Below are 19021 nucleotides of genomic sequence, written 5' to 3' on the forward strand. Positions count from 1 at the left end.
AGGGCTGCGGGGTGGGGGGATGCGCAGTGCCCTGCTGTGGGCTCAGCTCCCCCATCCCTGCAGACACAGGGCTCGTGCCAGAGTGAGCTGCACCGCGCGCTGGAGCGGCTCGCGGCCTCGCAGACACGGACGCACGAGGACCTCTATGTCATCCCCATCCCCAACTGCGACCGCAACGGCAACTTCCACCCCAAGCAGGTGGGCACGGGGGGGGGTGGCTGCACGACGGGGGCACTCTGCGGGGCTGGGGGGTGCGGTGGGTGCCAGGTTTCGGTGGGAGCTGCAGAAGCCCCCGGGGTGGGATGAGGGCGGCTGAGCTCTGGGGTTGCCACGGCTCCGGGGACACTCACTGAAGCTGTCCCCGTCCCTTAGTGTCACCCGGCGCTGGACGGGCAGCGGGGAAAGTGCTGGTGCGTGGACCGCAAGACGGGGGTGAAGCTGCCGGGCTTCCTGGAGCTGAAGGGGGACTTGGACTGCCACCAGCCAGCAGACAGCATGTGAGCGTGAGCGCGGCCGGGCCGCCCCCCGGGGCCGTGGAGGAGAGGGGACGCATCTGCTGAGCAGCTCCTGGTGCCGGGGGACCCCGGCGTGCTCCCCCATCACTGCCCTGCTCTGCCCACGGCACGCGGCACCGTGCCACCCCAGCGCTGTGACCGCCACCCACCACCCGCTGGTGGCATCCCCATCCCGCATGGACGCTGGTGCGGACAGACGGATGCTGCCCGGGTGCCAGCGGGGCTGCTTTCAGGCTGTTTCGTGGAGGTGTATGAAGGAGAAAGCGCCGCTGCTCCCCTCCCTGCCTGCAAGCTCCCGGAGCAGCCCCCGTTGCAGTGCCTTCCCCGCGCCCGCCCCGAGCGCGCAGCACGAGAAGTGCCTCGGCCCCCCCGGCCACGTGGGCAGGGAGGGGAGGGACCCCCCCAGGGAGGGGAGGGACCCCCCCGCTGCCCCCTGCCGTCACCCTGCCCTCGGGTGGGGTGGGGGCTGCAATGAGCAATAAGGACCCCGGGGTGGGGCACCAACAGCGTCGGCTCTTCCTGGTGCGGCCCCGGACCCCCCGCCCGGTGCCACCGACCCCCCCCGCCTCCCCGCATTTGTAATATTTAAAAGCCATCGCCGCTGGGTGGGCCGCTTGGTGCCCTGGGCTGAGTCGCTCCCGCTCCCCCTGGGACTCCCCCCCCCTCGTGGTTGCTGTCCTGGTCCTCAGACGGGGCGCAGGCAGGACGGGTTTCCACGTCTCGCTGACACGAGCTTTGCCGTTTCTCACCAACGCGGAATTTTCAGCTGAAACATTCTCACTATTTTAGTAGCACGATTTTTTCTTTCCTTATGACGACGACTATTACACTGACATCCCACGGGAGCGGCCGGGTTGGCCACTTTTCCCTTCCATGTCCTTTGGGTGAGAAATGGCAGCGGGCGCGGGGCCGAGTGCGGGGCGGGGGGTCCTGCGGGGTCAGCGCTGCACATCACCGCTCCCACTGTGGTCACCCACCGCCGAGTACCAGTGTAAGGCCCCCACCCCACCATGACCCCACTGTGACCCCACCATGACCCTGCCATGACCCTGCCATGACCCTGCCATGACCCTGCTGTGACCCCGCCATCTCTTTTCCGCACTGATGCGATCATCGTTCCCTCTCAGACGACCCCATCGCTCAGACTCTGTGTGTAGCACCGTCCTCCTTTCACAGTAAACTTGAAGCTTTGTATCGTTAAAAGAAAAAAGAAAAAAGAAAAAAGCTGTTGCTGTGTTTTGTGGCCGTGTTCCCTTTCCCTCGTGACTCTGTGTTTGGGGATGGGATGCCCACACGGGCACTGCTGCCCCCAGTGCTCAGAGCACGAGGTGTGGGCGCTTCTGGGCAGCTCTGTGCCAGCCCCGTGCCCCCCATGGGGGGTCACACCACGCGGTCCCGGTGACGGATCGGGTCCTGGCAGCATCATGGGGCGCCCTGAGCCGGACCGGGCATCGTGAGCTTCCAGGAAGGACGGGCGTTGGACACGCGTCGCTTGGGAAATTGTTTGTTTTTTCCTAAATCCGGGTGGTTTTGGCTGAACTCCCCCTCTCCTGCGGCGCTTCCCTGGAAAAGGGATTTCAGCAAACACAGAACGGCCGCTGCGGGCAGCGGGGCCTGGAGCCGCTCCCGGTCGGGCTGGAGGGAGGCAGCGGCCGTGCCCCCTCCCTGCACATCAGCCCCCGCTTTGCTGGCGAGTGCTGCAAAGCAGAGCCGCGTTCTGGGCGGGGGGGCCCGGCTGGGCGGCGCCGGCAGCGCTCCCCCCGGAGCTGTGCAGAGCCAAAGCCTTTGGATTCTCCTGCTCCCTGCGCGCTCGGGGCAGCGCGGCCATAAACCGAGGAGCTACAGCAGCGCTGCCTGCGGGTCACCCAGGGCTGGCATCTTGCGGCCCGCAGGCAGCCACCACCGCAATTAGGCACTGCTTAATGAGAACAGCTCGAGCAGCACTTGGCCCTCCTTCGTGGCTGCTGGCCGATGGATGGACAGCGTGCTGCAGGACGGGGCCGAGCGCTGCGGGCAGCGAAGTGCTGCAATTCTGTTGCTAAATCACTGCAGCGAGATAAACAATGCGCTGATTTATTGACCCCCCCCGAGGGCCGCGTGGCACAGAGTCCGAAATGAGAGCAGCGGGGGGGAGGAGGGTCTGCAGACCCAGAGCTGTAGGGCTGAGCGCTGTGCAGCACAGAGCCGGGTCTGCGCCCATTGACGTCAGCCGGGGCTCCGGCCCAAACGCGTCCCAGCTCCTTCCAAACCCCCGTGTTTCACCATCGTGAAAATGTCAGCGTTTATTTCTCAGCTCGTGGCGGTGCGAGGAGGTCGCAGTGGTCTGGGACATCGCTTTGCAGAGAGGACAGGAGAATTCGGCAGCGCTGGGCACAGCTGTGCCGCGCTGGCAGCTCTGCCGCCGGTGCTTGAAGGGGAGAGCGGAACCTTCCAGTACAGCCCGTGACTTCAGACACTGTGCTGCTGTTCTACTGCCAGGGCCCCCCCAGACCTCCCCCTCACCATGGGGAGGGGGCACAGGGCTGCGGCTGCAGGGATGGGGCTCGGCACACCCGTCCTGTCCCAGCACGAGGCAGCAGCCGGGCGCTATGGGGCGGGCAGCAGCCTGCTGATGAGGTCGATGACAAAAGCTGCCGGCTGCACGGGGTCGTACTCCGCAAACAGGTGGCACAGGTTCTCCGAATCCGTCTGGCTTTTGGCCACGAACCCGAAGATTCTTTGGAAAAGGAGAGGGAGAGGCGCTGAGCTGCAGAGGGATCCGCTCCAACCGGCACCGATCCCACTCCATCCCCTCCTTGGCCCGCGCCCCAGTCACGTTTGCTGGGAAGGAAAGCGGCCGGGAGAAGCGTTCTGGCAGCGCCGCGTTCTCCAGTGAGGAGAGGAAGAGCCGCGCTGCTGCCTGTGCCCGGGGGGTGGGGGCCGGGCAGGGGTCCTGTCTGGGGGCGCGGAGCTGAACCCCTCACCACCCCTGTGCAGTGAGGTCAGAGCCCCCACCCACCCCCACCTCAGCCCCCCATTTCCAAGTGCATGTTCTGCATCGATTGGGGTCAGGCTCTCACCTGGAGGACTTGCAGTACTTCTGCCACCTAAAGGGAAGGAGAACATTCCGGGGTCAGCTCAGCACAGCGGTGCTCGTCCCACTGCCCCCCTGTGTGCCCCACACTCACTTTCTGCCCTCGGGGTCCATCCCGCAGAACCGGACGGCAGTCAGCGGGTAGTGCCGCCTGAAGAACACCCTGCGGGGAGGGGGCACAGCGTCAGGGCTGGGGGAGGGGGGGGGCACCATGGGGGTGCAGGGGTCCCGGCCCAACACGCAGCCCCGCAGCATCCCGGCACCACTGGAACGCTGCACCCAGAGCAGCACCGCGCGGTGCCACGAGCACAGGGCAGCGCGTCCCGGGCTGCACCACGGCTCCGTGCTGCAGAGCGCCTGGAGCACCGCAAAGCAGCGAGCTGCAGGGAGCTGCCCTGCCCCGAGCCCCAACCTCCTCTGCACGTCCGTCAGCGTGACGCCCTGCTCCGACGCTCTCAGGCGGACGAGGGTGGGCGTGGGCAGCGGATCCAGCTCCAGGGTGCAGGACGTGGCCTTCTGCACGGCCGGGGCTCCCGTCAGCGTCTCCGTGCTCACCGAGCCCAGGTACAGCGCGTTGCACTCTGTGGGGACGGCGCACAGCGGGGTCAGCGTCCCACTGCATCCCTGCAGCACCCTGCAGCGTCTTTACAGCATCCCACAGCAGTGTCCCACTGCATCGTCCTGCAGCGTCCCCTGCAGCCCCCGGCCCTGCGCTCCCCCCGGGACGGGAGCGGCGCTCCTGGGTCAGCTCAGTTCTGCTGACAACGAGAGATTGGGGGATGCAGAAATTCTTTGCCAATTTGCATTCCGGTTTACTCAAATGCTTTGTGCTCATTGTTTTAAAAGTCAGAATGTTGAATTTCTGGTTTCTAAATGTCAGATCTGGCTTTTTTTTCCCTCCTTCTGTTTATTGCATACTTCTAGTAATGAAAAGCAGAAGCCCCCCAGGCCAGCTGACAGCTTCGGGCCGGCCGAAGACACGACACGCAAGGCTGGCTGTGCCGCTCCTGGTCAGGCTGAACTTTTCCTCTTGCCAACTCGTTGCTCAGAATTTCCAGCAGTGACCGCACCGTGACACCAGCGCTGCCCCGGCCCCGCTCCCGCCCGCAGCCCCCACCCGCCCCCACCGGGGCCCTCAGTGGAACCGAGCGTTGGCTCCGAACAGCCCCCGTGCCCCCTCCCACCCCTGGGACCCCCCCAGTCAGTGCCCTGAGCAAAAGTAATAGGGAAGAGAGCCTTAAAAACCGGAGGCGGTGTGAAAGTGGAGGACTTTGGGGTCAGCATCCTCCTCGGGACCTCAAGAGCTGCCTTCTCCAGCACAACCACGGCTCAGCACCGTTCCTGCGCTCACCTGTGGATCTCCTCAGCGGGGTCTGAGCAGAGCCGGGGCCGCAGTCGGGGCTGTCCTCTCCATCCGCGAGATCTGACGGGGCACAGACGGAGTGGCGGTGCCGTGGGTCGGGCTGCTCTGTGCTCACCGCTTGGAGGGCACCGAACGCCTCCTGACGCTCAGCGCAGTGCAGCACGGGCTGGGACACGGGAGGGAGCAGGAGCAGCTCTCACACCTACCTTGGGCAGGGATGCGCAGCGCACAGGGCAGGGCCAGCGGGGTGATGGCGTGCTGGTACACGAAGGCGGGCAGGCTCCCTGCAGCACAGGGCAGATCAGAGCTCAGCTCCCCCACGTGCCCCGGCCCCGGGGAGCACAGGAGGAGGGGGCACAAAAGGGGGGGCTGGGGGTGGCATCGCAGCGGTGCTGGCTCCGTCCTTACCGAAGTACAGCTCCTCACTGGCGCCGCGCAGGTGCACCCCTTTGGCCGAGGACTCGATGAGGAAGTGCCGGACAAGGTCACTGCTGTCATCACCTTTGGGTGACACCGGGGGGCTGTCAGCACCGCGAGGCCGCTCGGTTCAGTGACACCCCCGTACCCCCCCGCCAGGCCCCACCTGGAGCGCCAGGAACCTTCATGGCCAGCCCGAAGGAGCCGCGGTACGACGTGCTGTCCCGCACCAGGAACGCGCCCGGCTCCCGGTCCTGCAGCAGCTGGATGGCTGTGGGGCACAGTGGGGCTCAGCCCGGCGCAGTGGGGGTCTCCCACCCCAGGCACGGGGCCATCCCGGGCACCCATCCTCACCTCGGTCCCTGCTCATGGTGGGTTTGAACCAGAACTTCGAGGTGTCCATCACGAACTTCATGGTGGGCTGCCCAGCCCGGAGGGGACCTGCAGGGGAAGTGAGCGGAGCTGGGGACCCCAACCTCTGTGAGGAGCAGAGCCCTGGCAGGGGATCGCTCCCTCCTGCTGGCCTGCAGAACTCTCCTGCTTTTCCCACGAGAATCCCAATTAAAGCCCCATGCCCTGAGAGCTGCCTCCACCGATCTCCCCGGAGCACAACGGCACCATTGTCTGCCCCTGAATGAGGGACCTCACAGACCTCGGTACCTTTAATGTCCTCCAGAGCAAACGGGAACCCCATCCTCCTCCCCCCAGCTCCCGGCCCCACACTAGTACGAACCAACAGAACTACGGCCCCCACTCTCAGCTGCCATCAGAGAGTGCATCTGCGACTCCTCCGGTGGGACCGGAGCGTTTCTGGTCCCCCCCACTTCCCCAGGCAAGGAGCTGTGTGCCATGGGGATGCCCTGAGGTCCCCAGCTCCAGCACAGACCCCATGTCCCTCATGTCCATCCCCCATAGATGAACTCCCCCCAGGAGCTGCCCTATGGCAGGGCACTTACTGTCAGGGACGCTGGTGAGCGTGGGTGCTGAGAGCGCATTGTTCAGGGTGCTGAGCCCAGGGCCAGGCTGCGCGGGGGCTGGGGGGGCTGCATTCAGCCCAGGGAGGGGTGTCCCATCTGGCTCCAAGCACCCGTTGACCAGCAGCACCGGGACATCGGGGAGGATGGAGGGGGGGCAGCTGCTGGCCTGGCCCTTCAGGGAGAGGCTGGATGGGACAGGGCAGGCTGTGGGGGGCCGGGGGGGGCACAAAGTTTCTCCGGAATGAGACCTGGTGCCAGGTGATGACGGCTGAGGGCTGCCCACAGAGCCAGGGGGGGACGAGCAGGCGGTGTCGGGGTCGCTGGTGTGGAGCGAGTGGGTGCTGCTGTGGGAGGAGGGAAGGAGGGAAGCATCAGGAGGGGCTGCAGGGCTGGGGCACCACGCACGCATCTGCCCGCAGCCCACCCCACCCTGCTGCCATCGCTCCCACCCTAAGGAATAAGGGCTGGGACGATGGGAGCGGGGTACCCCCTCCATCCCCACCGCCGGCCCCCAGCGAGGCACAGGGCTGCACTCACCTCCCAAAGACGTAGCTGGTGTCAGAGCCGGGGCTCATGGAGAGCAGGGACACCCCGCTGCCCCTCTGCTGCGCCCTCACCGCCTGCACGGGCTTCAGCAGCTGGTCAGCACCCGGCGAGGTGCGGGGGGAGACGCTCTGCCCGGCGCGGGGCAGGGGCACAGCGATGCTCTCAGAGACAGTGCAGCCCGGGGGGGTCGAGCGGGGGCTGTCAGGCCGTGCAGGGCTGGAGAACACCACGCTGCCGTTGGTGCAGTGCCCTCTGAGTGCTGCCGGGTGGGGCAGGAGGCCGCTGCTCTGCGGAGACCTGGAGAAGGGGCTGGGGGAGCCCTGCAGCACCTCGGTGCACTTGGCTGCGGTCGGTGTCATCTCGATGTACTTAATGTCTGGAGGCAGAAAGAGGAGGGCCATTACAATCCAGTGCCTGCTGGGTAACCCCAACCCCCCAGTGCTGGCGGCTGTGGGAGGGTTACATACAGCCACGTCTGCCTGCCCCCCCCCCAGCACCGCACACTGCTTGCCGGGACCTGCCATGGGTGCCCCCCGCGGCAGCCGCTGTGTTTGTGCCTGACTCAAGGGAAAGCCATTCAGCGTGACGTCAGGCCGGGGGGGCCGGGCCCACATGGTCCCCCCCTCACTCCCAGTGGGGTGGGGCTGCACCTCGTAGCCCCTTCGCTTGCTCTGCTTTTTCAAAGGGGCCCACAGCACGGAGCAGCCATCTAAGCTGCAGGGCCCAGTAAATACCACGGCACAACCCCCCCGGGAAGGAGCTGTGCGCCGCGGGCGGTGGATTTCCACCCACGTTTCCTTCTGCATCCCCGAACAAGCCGGCACTCCGGGCTGAGCCAGCAGAGCCTGCAGCAGCAGGCAGCGGGCTGGGGCTGCGCTTCACCCCCCGCACCAGGCGCCTCGCTCTGAACATGCCCAGCTTTGTCCCCAGCTCATGCATCTCGCCCAGCCCTCCTGAGCCAGGCGCTGCAGACAGGAGAGCCGCCGTGCAGCGCGGCTGCATTCCCAGCGCGGTGTGGGCAGTGGGAGCACGGGGCTGCTCGAAGCACACAAACACCACTGCCCGGGCACTGCTTCTCAATGTCTCCCTCAAAGGGGAAAAGTACCCTCCTTTAAAGAAACAACTGAAACGCCTTTGTGCTCCGGGCTGTTGAAGCCCTGTGCCTCCCACCGAGGCTCCTGCTTATCAGGTGTGGCTAAACCTCAAATATTTGCTCGGGATCTTGGCATGCTGCTCAGCACCAAGGAGTGGCAGCAGGAGCACGGGGTGGGCAGGAGGGCTGCTCCCTGCTCCCTGCCAGCGCCAGCAGCAACCCGCCCCTGCTCCGAGCCAGTCCCACTGCCACAGCGTGATGGAAACTCTCCTGCCCTGTAGACGATCAAAACCCACAGTGGGTTTCCCATCAGAGAAAAGCAAAGCCCTCTCATGTGCCCTCGGGCACAGGCAGCCTCCTGCCAGCCCTGGCTGGTTTGCAGGAGCTAAACAGCACCTCGGGCAGAAAGGAGGGTGTGCAAATCGTTTGGAAAGTGCCATGGGGCCGGTGTGGGGCTGCCCCCCCCACTGGGGAGGAGACATGGAGACGGAGCCTGAGGGATGGGCACTGCCCTCGCTGCAATGCAGCAATGAGGCCTGCACAGAAGAGCTGGCTTCCATTTTGTCTTAGCAAAGTGATGCATTTCCCACCAAGCACAGGGTCGGACTGCCAGCTGCTCGGTCCCAGACGTGGGGCCAGGTTTCCCAATCCAGCAGCACGCTGCCTGCTGGGGGCTGTGGGCGGGCACTGCTGCCCACCTCACTGCCTGAAGTGCTAGCACGAGGAGCAAAGGGCCCAACGTGCACTTTGCCACAGCCCTTATCTGCAAGGCCACCCCTCCCATCGGCACAGCACGAGGTGCAGCCGCGTGGGGAACACCCAGGCCCCGTGCCGTGCCCACATGCCGCACCCCGTGCATCCCATTCCCAGCTCCTTGCTGTCCACCTGGGACTCAGCGTGCTCAGCACAAACCCCTTGGGTCGGGAGCAGCACCAGGCTGGGGATGATGCACTGCAGAACTGCTGGAGCGCAGCACCCAGGCACGCAAGCAGCAGGAGCAGGCTGGTGTGCGTGCTGCTCTGTGCTGCAGGTGCCAGGTATGCTGTTGGAGGAGAGCACAGCTCTGGAAAAAGAATTTCCCTGGCAAAACACTGGGGAACATTGACATGGGGCAGCTGTGCAATGAACAGCTTCAGCCCAGGGCTTCTGAAATCTGGCTCCAGGTCCCCGTGTTCTGTGGGTGAAGCGTGACCCAGGAAGGGCCCTGCTGCCCTCCCGCAGCTCAGGTGTCACCACCCATCTGCAGTCACTGCTGGCAGTGACGTGGGCCAGGAGCTTTCTGAGAGTGACACGTCCCATTTCTCATGAGAATTGCCTTCTCCAAACGTAGGGGAGCAAGTATCAGCCTGGTTTTTAATCTGCTGCTCTCCCTGGTTGCTCTGGGGTCCCACTGCGTATGTGGGATGTGACATCCCAGGAGCGAGCAGGCACCCAGCCCCTCCTTCCCATCATGCTCTGATGTGACACAGGTCCCGCTGGGGACATCACCGCGCCTGCACCATCCTCATCCTCAGCCCGGGGCCGAGGTGGGAGCCCGCAGCCCCCACCCACCTGCTGCCTCCGCGTCGTGCTGCGTGGTGCCAGCAGCGTCCCCCCGGGCAGTGGGCACGGCCGCGTCCTTCCTCGGCTGGCAGGAGAGCGGCTGGAAGCTGGGGTCGATCTCCAGGATCAGGCGGTTGAGTTTCTCTATGGAGATGTCCAAGGTGGGCGACACGAGGTGGGTGCTGGGCTCTGTGCCCACGTCCTCCCGCTGCGCGGATGGCTCCTGCGGTGCGGGGTGACCTCCGTGCAGCCCCCGGGTGGGCAGTGGGGCCGCGGTGCAGCGCACGGCACCGGGCTGAGCCCAGGCGTCCGTCGAGTAGTAGGAGCATGGGGCGGGCAGGCGCTGGGTGCCCTCCTGCGCTGGGACGCACACGCTCTGCCCCACGCGCAGCACGTGGCTGTGGATGACCTGCGACATGGCTGCACACCGACCCTCCTCCTCCACCTCCTCCTCCTCCTGCTGCTGCTGCTGCTCCCACGTCGGCCCCACGGAGCCAGGGCTCCCCCTCAGCCCTCGGCTCCAGCAGAAGAGGAATCTGAGGAATGCAGGAGAGCAGTGTTACATGCAGCGTGCTGCGGGCAGGGGCCGGTTGCAGCGGAAACTGGGAGCGGGACCGGGAGCGCGCGGCGGTGCAGGAAAGCAGCCTGGCCTGCTCTGCACGGCCTTCACCGCACGGCTGGGTGAGGGCAGGGACGGTCACTGTGCTTCTTAGGATTTGGCAGCCTGAAAAAACGCATTAGTGCTCATTTTCTTGTAAGGAGTGAAATGCAGTAGCAGCCCCCAGGGGGGCCCCTGCTCCCAGCGGCTGCTGCAGGCAGGGGACAGCAACAGCAGCTGCCAGTGAATGCACTGGGGAGCCTCACTCATGTGCCTCAGGATGAGGAAAACCGCTCTGGCCCCATTGCAGCAGCTGAGGTGCAACACCCAGGAGCCCAGAGAGGTGCAGGCCAAGCAAGTTCCCCGCATCTCGGGGACAGCTCGGGGACACGTCGGCTCCCGGGCAGTGCAGCACTGCTGGGGGAACCCGGGGGACGTCACGGCCACGAGCCCAGGGCTGCCCCACATCCTGCAGAGCAGCGCACAACGCAAACACCACGCTGCACCTCCCAAAATATTTGCCCTTTCCTGCACCAGGCCTGAATGCTTGACTAATTGGCCCGGCTATCTCCGGCTGATTAACGATGGAGTCAGAGGATTAGGGAGCAGACACGTTGCTCCGTGGGCGAGGGCCACGCTCCCGTTCCGTCACGTCTGGCAGCGGTGACTAATCGTGGCTAATTGTGGCTGCAGCGACGAGCGGTGCCCTGCGAGACGTGGGGGCTCCTCTGCCCCAGCAGTGCTGGGCTCACATGAGCAGACCCCCAGCCCCACACCCCATCCACTGAGCAGCGCGGGCACAAGAAGCGCAGTGGGACGGGAGGGAGTGTTTGTTCAGTGGAAAGGAAGAGTCATCCCAGGTCAGAACCACGAGCTCAGCCGAGTGAAAATTGGATTCCCCCCCGGGGAGCGGAGCTGCCTGGCTCAGCCAGCGCCCGCACGGCGCGGCTGGATTTAATTTAAGTAGGTACAGAAGTAACGTGCAGCGTGCACGAGCTGGGGCCGGCAGCGCTTCCAGGAGCACGCACCCGCTCCCCACTGCCTGCACTGAGCCTCTCATTTTCTTCATGCCTGATGCTGCTGACGCTCACCTCCAAGCAACTCCTCCCTCCCATGATGGAACCCCAGGCTCTGCGGCCTCTGGAGCCGCCCCTGGAGCTTCCCAGGAGATTGGAACACCCTGCACACGGCCCAGCATCGCTCAGCCGCCAGCTCTGGGTCTGCGTGGAACCACGGTGGGATGCAGCACTGCTGCCGGGGCTGGAGCAAAGCCACTGCTGGAGGAAATGGAAACGAGCCGCCTCGGGCAGGGCTGCAACAGGCACACCCCGACCGTGTGATAACACCCACACATGGGCAGCACATGGGCCCCGGGCACCGCAGTGCAGCAGCCACACAGAGCCCCACATGTGTGGGGCAGAGTCCTCCTCATTGTCCTGGCATGGGACAGAGACGTCTGAGCTGGGACATGGAGCAGAGACCCAAGGCAGCACGCTAGCTGCCAGGACCGGGCTGGTTGTCCCCGACACATAAGCCTGGGGATGCTGTCAACAAGGAAGAGCCTTGAGACACCCTGACCTACAGGGCTCATCACACCCGGCTTAATGACCGCAGGGCTGCTCGGTGATTGCCCCGACGAGCAGGGCGTGCTGCTGAGCTGAGCAAAACAGCTGCCATGGTCACAGAGTGCTTTGCCTGCAGACACGGAGCAGAACGGCCCTGCAGCTGCGGGGGTCTGCTCAGGGGCTGGGGGCAGCAGGTGCCTGAGGAGGGGCAGCTCACCCCAGTGAGAGCCATTGGGAGCTCAGCAGAAACAGCACCACGTGTTTCTGGGAGGGTCCCTTGGTGCTGGGTGAGAAGGGGTGGTAGCAGTGTGGAATTACTGCTCCAGGTTCCCCCTGCCACCCCCCCAGGACCCTCTCCTCCCTTCCAGGAGGTGTGGGGAACTTGCTTGGCCTACATCTCTCCCCGGTGGGGCTCACAGCAGGGCTGCACCTCCAGAGGAGGTCTGTCCAAATATAGACGGTGTTGGCTAATCCCAGGAATGCTTGGGATGAGTTACGGGAACATGAGACTTCTGGAGCTGCAGCCTGGATTCCTCCTGCTGCCTGCAGGCAGGTCTCCCTGGCAGCCTGTGTTACACAGCTTTATTTCACCAAAAGCTCCAGCACCGAGGGCTGTCCCACCACGGTTTGGGGGTGCTAAGGGGCAAGGAGGGAGCTGCTGCAGGGGACCCAGCAGAGCTTTAAGCCCATCACTGTGCCTGCAATCCCACCACACATATCCCACAGGGACAGCACCGATGTCCCCATTTGGGACAGGCCCCTAGCACCGGATGAGGACCCCCCACTCTCCCTATATCACAGCACTGTCCTCCTCACACCCACTGCTGCATGGGGGGGCATCCACGCAAACACTGCCCGGATCGCCAGGGCAGCTCTGGGTGAGCAGCACCACAGCATCACGGCACTGAGCCGGTGCTGGACCTCGCGGCCGAGGAGCTGCGCGGCCCCGACACGCAGTGATCGCATTCCCCCCACCCCGCCATGAGCACCCCGCTCCACACCGCGTCAGCGTCCCCAGCTCTGGCTGCCACCGCGCTGCGGGCGCTCCAGGCACGCACACACCGGGTGCAGCGCTTGGGCAGAGGGAGCAAAGCATCTCCTGCCGCTTGCAAAGAAGCACGGGCAGCAAATGACACCAGGAACCCTCAGCGGGCCGCGGGTGAGCAGGGGAGGTGAGCGCTGCTCACGGCAGAACGGGGACAGACGCCAGCAGCCCAGCACCGGGTCCGTGCGGGGCAGGAGGGAGGGATGGAAGGAAGAAACAACGCAACCACCACCAACGCGAGCACGGAAGGCCAAAAGAAAAACAAAAGAACTGAAAGGAAAGCACAGAAAGCGCCGCGATGCGCCCCGAAGGCGGCTCCGCTCAGTACCTGCACCGCAGCCCCTCTCCTGATGCAGCCACTCCCTGAGCGCCCGGGATATAGGGCCGCTCCCCCCCACCGGGCCAGGTGTGCTGCAGGAAGGGAGGGGAGGGGAGGGGAGGTGAGGGGAGGGGACCTGGGGGGGGAGCTGCCCTCTGGCACGGCGTGCGGGGCGGGGCCGGGCGCTGCGTTGGGCACTGCTCGTTCCGCCGCGTGCGGGGCGTTGCCTCGCGTGACCCCAGGAGCTGCTGGGGCTGTGCCCCCCAGCGCCGCAAGCCGACCCGGGTGCGTTAAGATGAACGCGGATCCATACGGGCCCGGCACCCGGCGCCGCGTTCTGCACCGTCGGGTGGTGACGAGCAGTCCCCCAGCACCTCCCCGCAGCTCCGTGCGTTTTGGCCCCGGCGTTGTCCCATGGGCAGTGGGCACGGAGCCATGGAGCAGCGCTAACGCCCCGCGTCCGCAGCGCCCTTCCTCCAGGATGCTCCCCTGCCCAGAAATGCTTTCAGCTCGCCGCCGCGCTGCACGGGGACCCTTTGAAGCGGCCGGTTCATCAGGAAGCGCGCCGTGTAAAATCCCACTCCCTTTAATTCCTAGAAATGCCTTTACGACCTTCCCGACGTTTTATTTCTTGTTTTTTCCTGCCGTTACGTCCCTGGGCAAACAGTGCAGCACGCAGCCCTTCCTCCCCCGCCCCGCACAGCAGCAGCACCTGCAGGGCAGCCCCGGACCGAGCTCCCCGAGGCCCAGCAGTGCCTCAGTGCAGGGCTGTGCTCTGTGCTGACCCCGTCCGTGTGCTCCAGGCTCTGGGACCGCTCTGCATCCCCGGCTGAAGCAGTTCCTCCCGGCTGGGTGCTGGATTGTTACTGCTGGGGGCTCTTGTAGAGGCAGATTGCAATCCTGCATTCCTTTAACACTGCTCCCAGCGCCATTCACAACCCGGTGCCCCCGCTCGCTTAGTGCACGGTGCTCTGAGCTCTTCTGGGGGACAGTCGCTATAGAAAACGGCTGCTGTGCTGCAGACCGCTCCCAGAGCAGTGCAGGACCCTCAGGAAAACAGCCCGAGCATTTTCCCTTGGCCTCGATTGCTGCTGCTGCAGCTCTGCGCCGAGCCGCGATCCTGCACTGCGCTCTGCTTGCGGGAAGAGGAGCAGCGCGGAGCTGGCGGGGTGGGCAGAGCATGAGGGGGGCTGTTCGTGCTCACTGTCCCTCCCATGGCACAGCTGTTAGAGTCTGATTAGGCTTTTACCCTAATTACCCTGATTACCAGGTTGAGGTGAATTTGCTCTGATGTTCTGGGTTGAAGCAGGGTCACAGGGATCGACCTCCCCAGCTGAGGCAGGCTGCAAAACGTCCCAGTTTGTCTCAGCAATGCTAGCAGAAAGCTGCACACTTGGGATCATCAGGGTTTTTTAAGTGCGGGGTTACATCTCTGTGGAATTTAAACAAAGTAAACACGCAGATACCCGTGAGCCGACGAGACAGCAAAGGGCCTTCCAAGGGAACACGTATCAGTTATGAATAAGACTTGGGAGCGCTTCCCTGGAATTCACGTGTGCAAATGTGGAGAAAAGGTGAAGAAGGAGCGCTCCAGGAGGGACGTCCTGCTGCAATCTGCACCCAGCACCTCCAGTTCCATCCCCCATCCCCCCCCATTGCTCCCTCTGCCACACCGGGGGGCACAGCGTGGGGCTGGCGGGGCAGGCTGTGGGCAGGAGACCGCCCGCTGTCCCCTGGGGCTGCGGAATAGAAGAATAGGCACCGAGCGCTGAAACACTCACTTGGGGAAATGAAATACCCACACAGAGCGCTGGGTGATACCGGTGATGGTGAGGACCCCAGCCTGGTGCAGGCAGCCCCCGGTGCCCCCAGCAGCCCCACATCTGCGCCGTCACCGCTTCCTTTGCCAGCGGCAGGTGAGTCAGCTCCAGTTGGAACACCGAAGCGCTTTACGCAGAGTGGTGACGCAGCCCCGTGGATCCCCCGGGGAACGCTCCTCGGCCGCCTTTTATGGAAAAAGGACTTTTTGTTTTCCGCACCTCAGAGGCAGATTTTTGCAGACCGGCAGCCCAAGCCTCTGCCACACCCAGGAGCACTGGGGACACCCATGGGCCCGGGGAGGGCAGGAGCAGACCCCTCTGTCCACACTGCTCCGTGCTCCTGGAGCAGATGCAGGTGCAGGAGGGACCCAGCAGCAGCCAGAGCCGTGGGTGGGCACAGCTCCCGCAGCCAGCAACGCACACAGGGGGTGCGGGGAGAGGGAACGCGCTGGGAGGAGGCTGAGCACCGCACACTGCTCCGTGCTGCTCCAGGAGCTGGGCCACGTGGCAGCACCCGGCTCTCAGAAGTGTCAGGAGATAGAAGTTTCCTTAGAGAGTTGCTCCCGGGATCCACTCCAGGTACAGGGGTGGCTCTGCACTGATGTCAGATGCGCATGTGTGTGCTCCAGAAACCTCTCCTTTGTGCAGACAGCGCTGCAAGAAGGGATCAGCTCTGGGTACAGCTGCTGACAGCTTTCCGCTGAATTATGACGGCAAAGTTTTCTCCTCTGGAGTGAGACATGCCTGAGCTCTCATGTTGGGTGGAAGAAAGGAATTAAACGCACCCCCCTCTCCCCCCCCGGGCCGTCCTGCAGGGCAGCGTTTGAAGCCCACACCATCAATTTTCCCTTTTCAAGGAATGACACCGCTGCAGCCCCAGGGCAAGGAACCGTGAAACAGCCTTTGTCTTGGAGCTGGCGTCTTTGTTATCAAGGTGAAGCCAGCGAGAACAATTGCTTTCTACACTTCTTTTCCTCTCTATCTCAGCACTGTTTGCACACGCTGCAGTGCCCCACGCCAGCAGCTGATAGGGATTGGCAATTGAAGTGAATTGTATCCATATTTGCCCAACGGAAAACCTGTGAGCCCCACAGCAGCATGGATGGGAAGAGGATTCCGGGCACAGGGAGCAGCACTAATTACAGCTTTTATTGATAATAGCAGGGGAGAGCAGGAACAAAAGTGACAGCACAGGAAGGGGAAAGGCAGAGCCAAAGCATACGGAGGCCTCCGGATGGGTGCAGCAGTGGAGGGATGGAAGAAAAATGGGCTGATTATTGTGGGCTTACTGGGATGGAGCGGTCAGGGATGGGGAGACAGTGGGAACCACACACTGCTCGGGGGCTGTGCTGAGATGCACCCTGGGCTGGTATTGCCCTGTGGGATGCCCTGCAGCGTGGGCACGCATTGCCGAGCAGGGAATCCCAGAGGTGCTCCATCTGCTGCGACGCAGGCAGGGTGGGCTCCTGCGTGGCTCACATTCCAATGAGCCCAGAGACAATGCTTGCATGGTTTGTCTGCCTGGGAGCTGACTGACTCACAGCTGCTGACATTTGTCACGCTGAAGCCATTCGGATGCTGGTGGCAGCAGCTCACTCACACCTGCAGGCTGGGTGCTCTGCGTGCTCTTCCCACAGCCTGCACTGCCCCTGCCTTCATCCCAGGCTCTGCAGGGATGCCACGGGCTCTCGCTGCACCGGCCAGGCCACAGCAGCTCCCTGATAAGTTCCCAGCACAGATGACAGCAAAGCATTAGTGCCTCCCACCCCCTCTGCGGGGCAGGCAGACACCAGAGGGGCAAAATCTCTTTTTTTGTTTTGGTGCGGGCAAACCCATCACAGCTCCTGTGGCCAGTACTGCTGCTGGCACTGCCCAAGAGGGGAGGGGAGGAGAGCTGGGAAGGCGCACATCCCGGCTCCCCCACGCCCAGCGCTGCACCGCGAGCCCCCAGAGCTGCTGCAAAAGCACCGCGCACCGCTGCTGAATTCACTTCAAGGCAGAAGGGGAGGGAGCAGCTAATGGACTCGAAGCCATCCTCCTGGGGGGGGATGCGCCGCCTGGAAGAGAAAAAAAGCTGCGTGTGGATCAGCAGCGCTTCCACGCTGCTCTGACCGCGCCCTCAGACACGCGCTGCGGTCACAGCTCCAGCGAGGGGCGGACGCGCAGCCCCGGCCGTGACCCACGGGAAGGAGGGAGAGCAGCGGGGGCCGCGCTCCGGCCCTTCCCGTGCGCAGAGCATCCCGGCCGGGGCGGCTCCTGGCCGCGGGGTGCGCGCTTTGCAGCAGTGCACGCTGGTGAATCAGCACGTGCTCGGCCGTGTGTTCTCTCTCCCTCCTTCCTGTAACTGCGGACATCTCGCAATGCCACATGTCGCAGCGGGAGGGAAGAACTGACTCCGGGAGCCAAGAAACACACGGCTCCGAACTGCGGTGCCCTCCATTTATCCATTTTAGCCGCAAAAATGCCGCATTACTCCTCCCGTTCCCGTTAACGGCAGCGTGCCGCCTCGCTCACGCTTTGCAGAAATGGAAGCGGCGCTGCAGCGGCACGCGGAGCTCGGGCTGCGCGGGAAACGAGCTCTGCAGCGCCACCACGCGGGCACCAGGAGGAGTCCTCCAGAGCATGCAGCAGGAAAAGCACAAAGCGGAGCGGGAACCAGGGCAACGCGAGCAGCGCTGGGAGCTCGGTGGGGAGCTCGGTGGGAAGCGCACGCAGTCGCCCCCCACCCGCACAGATGCAGGAACAGGCGCCGCCCACCCGGCTGAGGGGGCTACTGCACAACTCGAGTCGGCAGCGGGAACCCCAAAGCGCAGGGAACCCCACGTTAACGCTCCTTATGGCCGCGAACTGCTCGGCTCCGTGGTGGGGGACGGATCGCAGCCCCCCGCCGTCGGGATGGACTCCTGGGCCCGGTCACGTGCTCGGAGAGCTCCGCGCGCTTCCCGCCAGGGGGCGCCGCGCGGCAGTGGCGTCTGCGGAGAGGGCGAAGGGCGCATGCGCGCGGTGCTCGGCACGTGGAGGCGGGCGCACGTTATCGCGCGACGCCGTTGCAGCTTCTTGCTGTGGGGAGGGCGCCCCCCCGCGGTCAGGCGGCTCTGGGGGCTCTGAGGGCTCTGCCCGGCCTGGGGTCCACCCTAGGGGCGGCTCTGAGGGCTCTGCCTGGGCCGGGGGCGGCCGCGGGGCTTTAGGCCTGTGGGGCCGGGCCTGCAGCTGTACCCCGCGGTGTGAGCAGCACCGCGGCACGGAGCTGGGCCCTGGGAGCCATCCAGGGAAGCAGCGTGGAGCCGTGTAACCGCGCAGCCCCCCGGCCACCTCCCGGCTTGCACGGTGGGTGTTCACGTCGTTAACGGGCCATATGTGTTTCTCTTCTCTCCCGCTACTTCTGCAGCTGCCTGCTGGGATTTAAAATGTTTAAAGTCATTTTAAACCTCATTTGTGTTTGGAGGATCTCTCCTGCTAGGCTCTGTACAAGCGGAGTCCTTCCTCCTGAGTTTACAATCTCAGCAGACAACGGATGCGAGAAATTAAGTGTTAGTGGTGCCGTTTTATAGCACGGAAATTGAGATCTGCTGTTCTCAGTGTTTGGTTGGGACCATGCAGGGAAGGTGGGCGAGCTGTAAGGGGAAGCAGGTCACCCAGACCCAATCTCACGAGCTCTTGCGCTTGTGCCGAGCCTCTGTCATCTCTCAGGCTGCCATCTGCTCAGGGTCTGTGATACAAAGCGATCAGGACTGATGGAAACGGGGAGGAATTGGTTCTGGAAGCTGCGTCTTGCTCTGCCCAGGCAGTGGGTTGGCAGCATCTCAGAGAACAAAATATTGAAGTGTTTTTGTATTAGGGTGTTGGGAAACTTTCCTTGATAACATATTTTATGTCACTTTATGTTTATTTCTTTAAGGTTGTGGTGGGTGGAGTGTGGACTGTGGGGGATGTCCCTTTCTGGTAGAAGCCAGCTGCATACATGGAGCAGTCTCAGTTGTTTTTGTTCATTTAACTGCTGCAGAAAGCTGCAAAGAAAGGACTTATGCAGACAGCAGGAAGAGACATCACCAGAGCCAACCCACATGGAGTCAGGGAGGTTTCATTTTGCAGTAAGTGTGTCTGAAGTTGAAATGGTGGAAGTAAATACTTCTGCAGGCTACATTTCA

General features: G+C 63.9%; 2 protein-coding genes across 2 annotated transcripts in view; one reads left to right on the plus strand and one right to left on the minus strand.

The window, feature by feature from the left end:
- The window catches only part of IGFBP4 (insulin like growth factor binding protein 4), a 7163-nt gene extending 5418 nt beyond the window's left edge, over positions 1–1745 (plus strand). Inside the window, exons 5-6 of the mRNA XM_021377642.1 lie at positions 64–198; positions 373–1745. Of these exons, the coding sequence (XP_021233317.1) occupies positions 64–198; positions 373–501 (264 nt within the window). The 3' untranslated portion in view covers positions 502–1745. The remainder of the gene's footprint in view (positions 1–63; positions 199–372) is intronic.
- Positions 2569–13188, minus strand: TNS4 (tensin 4). Its single transcript, XM_021378140.1, has 13 exons — positions 13063–13188; positions 9536–10062; positions 6883–7267; positions 6325–6689; positions 5723–5809; positions 5535–5639; positions 5360–5452; positions 5158–5235; positions 4940–5011; positions 4001–4169; positions 3683–3751; positions 3575–3601; positions 2569–3231 (listed from the first exon to the last, which is right to left on the minus strand). Exons 2-13 carry the CDS (start codon positions 9942–9944, stop codon positions 3102–3104), a joined length of 1989 nt encoding a protein of 662 aa, XP_021233815.1. The 5' UTR covers positions 9945–10062; positions 13063–13188; the 3' UTR covers positions 2569–3101.

Source organism: Numida meleagris, chromosome 26 (genome assembly GCF_002078875.1).
Source record: "Numida meleagris isolate 19003 breed g44 Domestic line chromosome 26, NumMel1.0, whole genome shotgun sequence".
NCBI classification, from domain to species: domain Eukaryota; kingdom Metazoa; phylum Chordata; class Aves; order Galliformes; family Numididae; genus Numida; species Numida meleagris.